The sequence below is a fragment of the Trichomycterus rosablanca genome, chromosome 18 (genome assembly GCF_030014385.1).
Source record: "Trichomycterus rosablanca isolate fTriRos1 chromosome 18, fTriRos1.hap1, whole genome shotgun sequence".
Lineage (NCBI taxonomy): Eukaryota > Metazoa > Chordata > Actinopteri > Siluriformes > Trichomycteridae > Trichomycterus > Trichomycterus rosablanca.
In genome coordinates, this window is record NC_086005.1 from 9,853,476 (window position 1) to 9,865,679 (window position 12,204).

General features: G+C 42.0%; 1 protein-coding gene across 1 annotated transcript in view; it reads right to left on the reverse strand.

Annotated features, from left to right (window-relative positions):
* gramd1ba (GRAM domain containing 1Ba) overlaps positions 1–11,727 on the reverse strand; it is a 68,187-nt gene extending 56,460 nt beyond the window's left edge. Inside the window, exon 1 of the mRNA XM_063013593.1 lies at positions 11,464–11,727. Coding sequence (XP_062869663.1) covers positions 11,464–11,480 — 17 coding nt within the window. The 5' untranslated portion in view covers positions 11,481–11,727. The remainder of the gene's footprint in view (positions 1–11,463) is intronic.
* Between the last annotated feature and the right edge of the window lie 477 nt (positions 11,728–12,204).

Here is a 12,204-nt window from a genome sequence, read left to right on the forward strand (position 1 = left end):
ATATCTGTGTTTGCAAAAACTGATTGTAAATATGCTTTGCAAAAATGTGATACTGGTTTCTAAAAGGTGACTCTTACTATGTATGTGAATGTGAAGGCAAGAACTGACATATAGAAGCAAACTCAAAATCTGAACAAAGACCAGCGCTGTCACCTAAACTTCATAAACATAACACCTACAAAAAATGTCACATGATTACCAGTGAACAATCTTACCCATAAATACTATACAGGCTACATGCTATAAATACTATACTTCATGCTTGTCAGGGTCATGGCAGGTCCTGTTTTCCCTGATTCACCCCCTCCCCCCCCCCCACCCCAAAAAAAAGTCCTGACCCCACTAGTGAAAGTGCTTCTACTTTGCCTTAATTTACATTTATAGCATTTGGCTGACGCACTTTCCCGAAAACCAACCTAAAGATATCCATGTTTTACCATGTTTTATCCTGGTCATGATCGAGATGGGGGCGGCACGGTGGCTCAGTGGGTAGCGCTGTCGCCTTACAGCAAGAAGGTCCTGGGTTCGTTCTGTGCGAAGTTTGCATGTTCTCCTTGTGTCTGCGTGGGTTTCCTCCGGGAGCTCCGGTTTCCTTCCACAGTCCAAAAACATGCAGTCAGGTTAATTGGAGACACTGAATTGCCCTATAGGTAAATGGGTGTGTGTATGTGTGTGTGTGTGTGTGTGTGTGTCTGCCTTGCGATGGACTGGCGCCCCATCCTGGGTGTTACTGTGTGCCTTGCGCCCATTGAAATGCTGGGATAGGCTCCAGCAAATTGACGATTGCGTCATGCTTCCTCTCCACTAATGCCGACCCCCGCTCTGATTTGACTCACACCCCCTCCGACACATTGGCAGCAGCCGTATGTATTTAGTCACCCACACTAGGCGAGTGCATATATGCAAATCAGCACTGTGTACAGAGAGACACACCCTGACCAATGCATTTCTTCCCTGCCTCTGTGCAGGCGCCATCAATCAGCCAGCAGAGGTCGTAGTTGCATCAGTTAGGAGGAGTCCCTATCCGGCTTAATACCCCACCCCTATATGAACAACAGGCCAATTGCTGGATGGCAGAGCTGAGATTCAACACGATGTATTCGAGATCCCAGCTCTGGTGCGCTAGCGTGTGTTTTTACCGCTGCGCCACCTGAGCGGCCATCAAACAAAGTCTTTAAGGACTCCAGTTTGTGCAAAGGGCACCAACATGGTGCAACAGAAAGGGACCTTACCCAAGCTGTTTACTGTTTACAAATTTAGAAGTATAGGCACATTATAAGAGTCCAATTTATTTAATGTTTTCCCTTTTAGCAAGTGGTTTGATTAAAACACCTGAACTCAATAATCAGGACAGGTGTTCAAATACTTTGGGCCATATTCTGTAAAATAAAGTATATTTGACTGTTTATGCTTTTAAAACATTTTATTATATTTTTGCCAGAAAGATACCCACCCTCCCACTCTCGCTCTCTCTCTTTAGAAGCTCATATAAGTGTACACTTCCTCAGGCACAAGGCTTTGTTTTCAGCCTCTTTTTTTCAGTCTGCCTTTGAGATGCTTATATAACAGTCCCAAATAAAACCTACACCGGTTCTGCCTGCTGCTTAACATGTAGCGGGGACACAAATTGGTAGGTTTGAAATGAATGTTCTCTGTAAGTGTTTAAAAGGTTGTTAATTTAAACCTCGGCACTGCCGCAGAGCCAGGCTGGTGACATTAAGTAGGAATGTGTATATTTGTGTGTGTGTGTGTGTGTGTGTGCACTGCAGAGTTTTTCCTTTTGAAATAATTCATATATGTTGTGTATAATTATACTCCCAGTTTAAATAACCTATTATATATACGTCACAGGACGCTGCCCACAGGGTGCTGTTGGCTGGATATTTTTGTGGACTATTCTCAGTTCAGCAGTGTCAGTGAGGTGTTTCAAAACTCCAGCAGCACTGCTGTGTCTGATCCACTCATACCAGCACAACACACACTAACACACCATCACCATGTCAGTGTCACTGCAGTGCTGAGAATGATCCACCATCCAAATAATACCTACTCTGTGGTGGTCCTGACCATTGAGGAACAGCATGAAAGGGGGCTAACAAAGCATGCAGAGAAATACATGAAGAACTACAAAGTGCTCCTATATGGTAAGTGGAGCTGATAAAATGGACAGTGAGTGTAGAAATGATAGAACGTAGAAAATATATATATGACTGTGCCCCTGTGCTGCACAAAGCACTGACCTAAACCCTACCAAAAATATTAGTAATAAACCGCAACATTCATTGCAAGCTGTGCGTTCTCATAAAACATCAGCAAATGTTCTTTTTATAATGGAATGGGCACAAATTCCCACAGACACCACTGAAAAACTCGTGGAAAGCCTTCCAAGAAGAACAGATCTCTATATTAATGCCCATGGTTTTGGAATGGGATGTTAATCAAGCTTGTGATTGACATACGTTTGGTCATTTAGTGCATTTTAAGCAACTGATAATTATCTGATTATCACAACCAGTAACATTTGTGAAGCAAACTATCTATTTTTATGGGCAAACATCAACAATTGTTTTTAGTAGGGCTTCTGTAATACTGTAATAAGTTTTCTCAGTGATAAAACTCATTCAGTTAATTCAGTAATAAATTACAATGACAGGAACAGAGTTTCTGTGTGGGTTTTTTTCTCTGAGACCTGCTGTTATCATTTGATTATTTAATAGTGGGAAATTGAAGTCTGCATGATATTGTGTATTAAAAAGTTCAGCTTTGTATAGTGCTGTTAAATAACATCCCTATTTAATCAGTCATTGAGTTAATGCTCTTCTACTCAACCTTGTTTTCCTTCTCCTGTAAATGATCCCCCAGTGTGTGGAGACCCAGACCAGAGAGAAGATCTTTGCATCATTCAGGAAATGTTCAGTATGGATACCCGTGGTGGGCGATTAACTGCTGCAAGTACTTATTGTCGACTGAAATACTTATTTTCCGAACACAGGAAGAAATGTGATTACAGAAATGCAAAAACTGTCGATTCTGACAGAACTGCAATTATCAGACTGCTGAGATAACAAATACATCATTTACTCTACAATTTTCTCAAGTGAGGACGGAGAAAAACACTGACACGTCTGATTTAAATGAAAATAAAATCACACAGAGCAGATTATAAAAGCTAGGATTGCTCCGGGCCCTGTAATATATTCAGAACTATTTCATTCTGAATAGACGTATAGACTCTGTGTGTATGTAAATTAGATAATCCATCACATTTCATGCTATTTTATTTCGATGGCTTTAAGTAGATGGATATGAATGAGCTGAAATGCCAGAGTGAACATGATGCTAATTATTAATGGCAATGTATTAGCACCAGTAACAATATTAGTGTAAAATAACCAGTGTGGCAGGAAACATTAAACATTATATATTTTATTATCAATCCAATTCAACTAGCTCCATCCTACACGTGTGCAGTAGCCGACTGCATCTTTTTACCTGCACAAGGCGATTTCATATGCTGATCAGCTTTGTGCACGGAGAGATCAGAATTATTCCTTGACTCTCTGCAGGTGCCATTAACCAGCCAGCAGAGGTCGTAATTCCCTCAGTTATGAGGAGTCCTTATCCGGCTTATCCTACCCTATGAACAACAGCCAATCATGCAGCCGCCCAGCCCAGCCAGACGGCAGAGCTGAGATTCGATACGATGTATTCGAAATCCCAGCTCTGGTGTGCTAGCGTGTTTTATCGCTGCGCCACCTGAGCGGCCAACAATTTCACATTTTAGCAAACATAATTACCCAAATATTTCCAGAAACCACTAATAAGCTGAAAAAACAGGGATGATCGTGTATGGGAACGTGTATACACGTTGTTTAAAAGTTGTACATGTAATTATACGATGATAACAATCTGTCTCTTAATGAGATTGGTGAAAAGTCTGAGACATTAGAAGAGAAAGACATCAGCACAGCACGTGACTGCCGATGACAACATTAGTGGGAATTTTTTATATACTTATGGGAATACAAATGCAAAAACACGGAACAAAACTGTGTTTCATTTCTTAGTGCTGTGTGTGTAAGTAAATTGATGAATGAGTGAATAAGCAAATGGGTGAGTTTGTACTGGCCCTAGGTGTATTAATTTTCAGCATTTACATTTTCAGCATTTAGCAGACACCTTTATCCAAAGCGACTTACATTACAGTTACAGTATACAGTCTGAGCAACTGAGGGTTAAGGGCCTTGCTCAAGGGCCCAACAGCAGCAACCTAGCAGTGGTGGGGCTTGAACCAGCAACCTTTGGATTACTAGTCCTGTGCCTTAACCACTAGGCTACGGCTTGCCCTGCCATATACTTTTACTGAAGATAAAGTAATTAACAATATTTATCATCCACATTAGATACTGGTGTGCTAGTGTACTACTGTTCATAAGATCTGAGCAACAGCAAGATGGTTCTTGGTGTGAATAAATTATTTGTATTGCTCGTGATGCTGCCTTTCCAAAATTAAAATCATCTGTACCAAATTCTAAACATAATACATGAACATGGTCCAGCTCATTTTGGATTCATCCTGACAAACTAATGACAGATAATTGCTCACTCATTGACACCCACTTTAAATCTGTCTTTAAACCTGCAGTTCCTTTTAACAATGCTATGAGTACACCCCAGTGAAATGACCAAAAGTATGTGGACACCTGACCTTGAGTTTGTTGGACATCTTATTAATATAGTCGCCCCTCGTTTGTAGCTATGGCAGTATCCAATGTTCTCAAAAGCCTTACTGCAATAGGAAGTTCATCTGCAACTGTTCTTTCTCTGTGAGTATGTATAGCACTTAAAAAAAAAACTTCGTGAATTTGAGTATTTTCATATAAAAAATGAACATTTTTGTAAAACGCAATAACAGACAAGCGTGATTTGTTATTTCTGTTGAATCTTTATTTAATCTTTACTTACAGTACACAGACAAAGATTTCCAATGTTTTCACTGATCAGCATCACTGTGTTTTGTAAATATAGCCACATTTAGAATCTGATGTCTGCAACCACTCAAAAAAGTTGGTACAGAGGCGTGTTTACCACTGTAACGTCATCTTTCCTTTTAATAATACAATTTTAACAGGCAGCGGCACGGTGGCTTAGTGGGTAGCACTGTCGTCTCACAGCAAGAAGGTCCTAGTTCCGGGTCCTTTCTGTGCGGAATTTGCATGTTCTCCCCGTGTCTGCGTGGGTTCCTTCAGGGAGCTCCGGTTTCCTCCCACAGTCCAAAAACATGCAGTCAGGTTAATTGGAGACTCTAAATTGCCCTATAAGTGAATGGGTGTGTGTGTGTGTGTGTGTGTCTGCCCTGCAATGGACTGGCGCCCCGTCCAGGGTGTTACTGTGTGCCTTGCGCCCATTGAAAAGCTGGAATAGGCTCCAGCACCCACCCACCCACGACCCTAATTGGATAAGCGGATAAGAAAATGAATGAATGAATGAATGAATTTTAACAGGTGACAGATCAAGCACACACACTTAATTGGTCTATGAAACTAAGTTGTTGTAACATGTACAGAATGAGGCCTGGCATTGTCTTGCTGAAATAAACTTGGGCTCTAAACTGAAGCTTGTTGGACTGTGGACATTCTTTTTGACATGGTGTACATGTCCCTGTCAGGTATAAACCTTTGACTGTAACTATCTCTCAGTGTATTCTAAACATTGATATGTGGGTAAGGGGGTGGGTAGATTTTGTCTGTCAGATCCAGCAGTTGCCACCTGCCTTGTTCCCACTTCTTCTTCTATGTTTCTGTTTCTTTTTCATGACGTACACCATCGCCCTTGTTTTGTGTCACTTTTGTACTCTGTTGTTAGTTTATGCATTTCTTCAGCCATCTGCAGTGTGTGATCTTTTGTGTCTCCTCTGTTCAGACGTGTTTTGCCTGTTGGATCTGTTTGTTTTGGTTGCATCTGTCTGTAGGTTATATTATTGGAAAGCACAGACGTTGGCAAGGACATTGACTAAAGTGTTTCATGAAGGTGTTTTGATGGAGATGATTCACTACTAAAAAATGGCAACACAGTAACAACAAGGCTGAAATGCTTCTGGAGGAAACCATGTTTCTTTAGAAGTATAGAAACAAAAAACTACACTGATCAGCCATAACATTAAAACCACCTTCTTGTTTCTACACTCACTGTCCATTTTATCAACAATTACTGACTGTAGTCCATCTGTTTCTCTGCATGCTTTGTTAGCCCTCTTTCATGCTGTTCTTCAATGGTAAGGACTCTTCCAGGGCCACTACAGAGTAGGTATTATTTAGGTGGTGGATCATTCTCAGCACTGCAGTGACACTGACATGGTGGTGGTGTGTTAGTGTGTGTTGTGCTGGTATGAGTGGATAAGATGCTGATGGAGTTTTTAAACACATTACTGTCACTGCTGGACCAAAAATATCCAGCCAACAGCGCCCCATGGGCAGCGTCCTGTGACCACTGATGAAGGTCTAGAAGATGACCAACTCAAACAGCAGCGATAGATGAGTGATCGTCACTGAATTTACATCTACAAGGTGGACCAACTAGGTAGGAGTGTCTAATAGAGTGGACAGTTAATGGACAGTTAATTGGTATTTAAAAACTCCAGCAGCGCTGCTGTGTCTGATCCATTCATACCAGCACAACACACACTAACACACCACCACCATGTCACTGTCACTGCAGTTCTGAGAATCATCCATTACCTAAATAATACCTGCTCTGGTCCCAAGATTATCTCTATAAACAACTGACTGAGGGTACAAACATGGGACAGTCTCTTTATCAAGGTCAGGGAGTAAACCAAAACATTCACTATACACCAATGCAAGTCTGCTGCAAAGTTTTGGCATCACATAGCTTAAAATAGGCTTAAAGGCTGTCATGCAGGAAAGAAAGCCACCTCAAAGCTCCATTGAGTTAAAGACCGCATGGACAAATATGTTTAGTACAGCATAAAGTGTTTAGTTGTTCAGGGATTGGAGGACGTCTCTGTGAATAATGTAGCTGTTCATTTCTGCTGATCAATTATCAACAAAAAACTTTGTACTAGTTTTTACTTTGTACTCAGCACTGTACCTAAAACCCATTAATGAGAACCAAATCAAACAGTAAGCCTATTTATAAAACTTTTAGTTTGTAGATTAAATTGTGCACTCATGTTGGAGACATCATGTTGTGTATTTTATAAATTTTATTATCATTTTTGTTTATGCATTTTCTCCCCTTTTTCCTCCCGAGTTAGCACGTCCAATTGCCCGATTGCATCATGCTTCCTCTCCACTAATGTCGACCCCGGCTCTGATTGAGGAGAACGAAGCTAACCCACGCCCCCTCTGACACGCGGGTAGCAGCAGTATGCATTTTTTTCACCTGCACTTTGACGAGTGCACATGCAAATCAGCACTGTGTACGGAGAGACACTCCTGACAGCACTTTTTTCCTCATCTCTGTACAGACGCCATCAATCAGCCAGCAGAGGTCGTAATTGCACTAGTCATGAGAGAGTCCCTATCCGGCTTTAAGCCCGCCCCTATATGAACAACAGGCCAATCGTTGTTCATGTGGTTGCTCAGCCTAGCCGGCAGGCAGAGCTGAGACTCGATACGACGTATTCGAGATCCCAGCTCTGGTGTTCAGCGTGTGTTTTAGCGCTGCGCCACCTAAGCGGCCTGTCCCATAAGACTAAGTTAGAGCTCATGCCAGCCCACCATGACGGAAACCCAGTTTCAAATCTCGGAGGTTGCTACAGAACGAGCGTTATGGTAAATATGCTGCTGCTTGGTAAAAAGAACAGGTCAACTGCTACTCTATGGTCCTTTTTGGCTAGCATGGGTGATGTATGTGAGGCAGACGTTGACAATGCAGTGAATTAAACTAGACAAAAAGAAACAAACTACCTCAGAGCTAATCTCTTTGGACGAAATGCAATTTTTATAACTCCTTTATTTAACTGCATCACAAGTAATTGCTATTGTTTTTTTCTCATTTAAGCGTGGTTCTATTTTAAAGCAGTGGATGAGCTGTATAAGTAGAAGGAAAAGTTTCTATTCTAATCTAAAATTAACAATGAACACAGTTTTTTTAATCAACCATTAAAGACACATTTGGTTCTTTAGTTTTGCAGCAGTCCTATAATTTTAATGCTGCTAAGAAGTAATTGAAGACCTTAAGTACCAGTTTAGCATTGTGTAATGTGTGAGCCAATATAATAGCTAACATGATTTAAACTACAAGACACGAATTATTCTGTTATTATTTATTTATCCTCATTACCGGCTTGCAGTGGGTTCAGTGCTCATTTTGATGGTCCATTGCAAGACCTGCTTGTTTTATCAAGGGACAATTTCAAATGAGCTTAATAACACAGCGTTTGCAAGAGAAATTCATTTCCCGTCAACTCCCCTGACCCCACAAATAGCCCCTAGATGTGAATGAGTCATTGTATGTGTGTGTGTGTGTTGTGCGCAACCTGGTCCAGGTTGTGTTCCAACCTTGCACCCAGCATACAGTATGCATTGGTTTTCAGGGGGTCTTGAAACCAGTGGGATGAATAGGAATGCTGCTTGTGAGCCAGGTTTACTCTCATTAACGTGCTTAATGCTTGCTTGACTGAATGAGCCCAAATTCTCACAGATACTGCAAAGTGGGTGCCAATTCTATATTAATATACAGTGTATCACAAAAGTGAGTACACCCCTCACATTTCTGCAGATATTTAAGTATATCTTTTCATGGGACAACACTGACAAAATGAAACTTTGACACAATGAAAAGTAGTCTATGTGCAGCTTATATAACAGTGTAAATTTATTCTTCCCTCAAAATAACTCAATATACAGCCATTAATGTCTAAACCACCGGCAACAAAAGTGAGTACACCCCTTAGTGAAAGTTCCTGAAGTGTCAATATTTTGTGTGGCCACCATTATTTCCCAGAACTGCCTTAACTCTCCTGGGCATGGAGTTTACCAGAGCTTCACAGGTTGCCACTGGAATGCTTTTCCACTCCTCCATGACGACATCACGGAGCTGGCGGATATTCGAGACTTTGCGCTCCTCCACCTTCCGCTTGAGGATGCCCCAAAGATGTTCTATTGGGTTTAGGTCTGGAGACATGCTTGGCCAGTCCATCACCTTTATCCTCAGCCTCTTCAATAAAGCAGTGGTCGTCTTAGAGGTGTGTTTGGGGTCATTATCATGCTGGAACACTGCCCTGCGACCCAGTTTCCGGAGGGAGGGGATCATGCTCTGCTTCAGTATTTCACAGTACATATTGGAGTTCATGTGTCCCTCAATGAAATGTAACTCCCCAACACCTGCTGCACTCATGCAGCCCCAGACCATGGCATTCCCACCACCATGCTTGACTGTAGGCATGACACACTTATCTTTGTACTCCTCACCTGATTGCCGCCACACATGCTCGAGACCATCTGAACCAAACAAATTAATCTTGGTCTCATCAGACCATAGGACATGGTTCCAGTAATCCATGTCCTTTGTTGACATGTCTTCAGCAAACTGTTTGCGGGCTTTCTTGTGTAGAGACTTCAGAAGAGGCTTCCTTCTGGGGTGACGGCCATGCAGACCAATTTGATGTAGTGTGCGGCGTATGGTCTGAGCACTGACAGGCTGACCCCCCACCTTTTCAATCTCTGCAGCAATGCTGACAGCACTCCTGCGCCTATCTTTCAAAGACAGCAGTTGGATGTGATGCTGAGCACGTGCACTCAGCTTCTTTGGACGACCGACGCGAGGTCTGTTCTGAGTGGACCCTGCTCTTTTAAAACGCTGGATGATCTTGGCCACTGTGCTGCAGCTCAGTTTCAGGGTGTTGGCAATCTTCTTGTAGCCTTGGCCATCTTCATGTAGCGCAACAATTCGTCTTTTAAGATCCTCAGAGAGTTCTTTGCCATGAGGTGCCATGTTGGAACTTTCAGTGACCAGTATGAGAGAGTGTGAGAGCTGTACTACTAAATTGAACGCACCTGCTCCCTATGCACACCTGAGACCTAGTAACACTAACGAGTCACATGACATTTTGGAGGGAAAATGACAAGCAGTGCTCAATTTGGACATTTAGGGGTGTAGTCTCTTAGGGGTGTACTCACTTTTGTTGCCGGTGGTTTAGACATTAATGGCTGTATATTGAGTTATTTTGAGGGAAGAATAAATTTACACTGTTATATAAGCTGCACACAGACTACTTTTCATTGTGTCAAAGTGTCATTTTGTCAGTGTTGTCCCATGAAAAGATATACTTAAATATCTGCAGAAATGTGAGGGGTGTACTCACTTTTGTGATACACTGTATATGGTTTTGGAATAGAATGTCCAACAATCTAAGAATCTGGGGTCCACATACTTTTGGTAAGCTGTATCAGCTTTACTTACCATATAGGAGCACTTTTTAGTTCTACAATTACTGACTGTAGTCCATCTATTTCTCTACATTCTGTATTTCCCTTTTTAGCCTGCTTTTACCCTGTTCTTCAATGGTCATGACCCCCACAGAGCAGGTATTATTTAGGTGGTGGATCATTCTCAGCACTGCAGTGACACTGACATGGTGGTGGTGTGTTAGTGTGTGTTGTGCTGGTATGAGTGGATCAGACACAGCAGCACTGTCACCGCTGGACTGAGAATAGCCCACCAACCACAAATATATCCAGCAAACAGCGCCCCATGGGCAGCGTCCTGTGACCACTGCAAGCAGCAACAGATCGTCTCTGACTTTACATCTACAAGATGAACCAACTAGGTAGGAGTGTCTAATAGAGCGGACAGTGAGTGGACACGATATTTAAAAACTCCAGCAGCGCTGCTGTGTCTGATCCACTCATACCAGGACAACACACACTAACACACCACCACCATGTCAGTGTCACTGCAGTGCTGCGAATGATCCACCACCTAAATAATACCTGCTCTGTGGTGGTCCTGTGGGCGTCCTGACCATTGAAGAACAGGGTAAAAGCAGGCTAAAAATTTATGTAGAGCAACAGATGGACTACAGTCAGTAATTGTAGAACTACAAAGTGCTTCTACATGGTAAGTGGAGCTGAGAAAACAAGGAGGTGGTTTTAATGTTATGGCTGATCAGTGTATAGTGTACAATATGATAAATAATAAATAAAGTCCAATATCGATCGATTACAGGTCAAATTTTGAGTGTGTGTTGATTTCAAAATGCGGTTTGCATGATGCTAAACTGGCAGCTATAGTCTTCAATTGTTTGTTAGCAATATTAGCGTAAAACTTCAACACAAAACTGAAGAAGCAAATATCAACATTCATTTTCTGACATTTATTTTCTTCCCTCTAAATATGCACACATTACATTTTTACCAAACTGTTCATATAGTCTCCATTCTAAGGTCGAATCTTGTCTAACAGGAGGTACATAGACAAAACAGGAAGTTTACTTACTCAGAATGGTACCACATGCATCACTGGCACTATTGTCTCTGCTCTGTTCCAGCACTAATCCCATTGAACACAGGTATGATCCGTTACCTTTCCGCTGGGAGTCTCTGCTAGAATCCTCTCTGCTCTGAAATTTGGATCGTCTCTCTGACCGATCGAGAACGACGGATGTCCCCCTCCTCATTAATCACACTGACGATTAGATCTAAACTCGTCCTGAATTAGAGGGCATCTGTATTAGCTCCGGGTCTCATTCATTCATGCTTCTCTCACTGGTGATGTTCTTTATAATTTCCCGTCCTCCTTCTATCCCACCTCTCACTCTCATTCACCATCCTCTCCGTTCCTCACTGCCTCTTACTACCCCTCTCTCTCTCTCTCTCTCTCTCTCAGTACCTCTCTCTCACTACCTCTTTCTTCCTCCCTCACAGTCAAACCCCCTTCTCTCTTTCTTTCTCTCTCCTCTTACTCACATACACTCCTTATTTACTTATCTCTACCTCTTTCACCAACTCTGTTCCTACTCCCTCAGTTAAACCATATCTCTCTCACAATGACACTTGTTATTGCTGTGTCTTTATCAGTCTCCTCCTCTTTTGTCCATATCTATGATTTTTTCCTCTACTTTCCTGTCCCTTTTCATCTGTCTGCCTCTCTCCAAACCCATACAGCTACTCGCAAAAGTGTGTCACCCCCGACTAACTGACAAAAAGTGAACGCAAATCAATCCACTTATTCCACTGT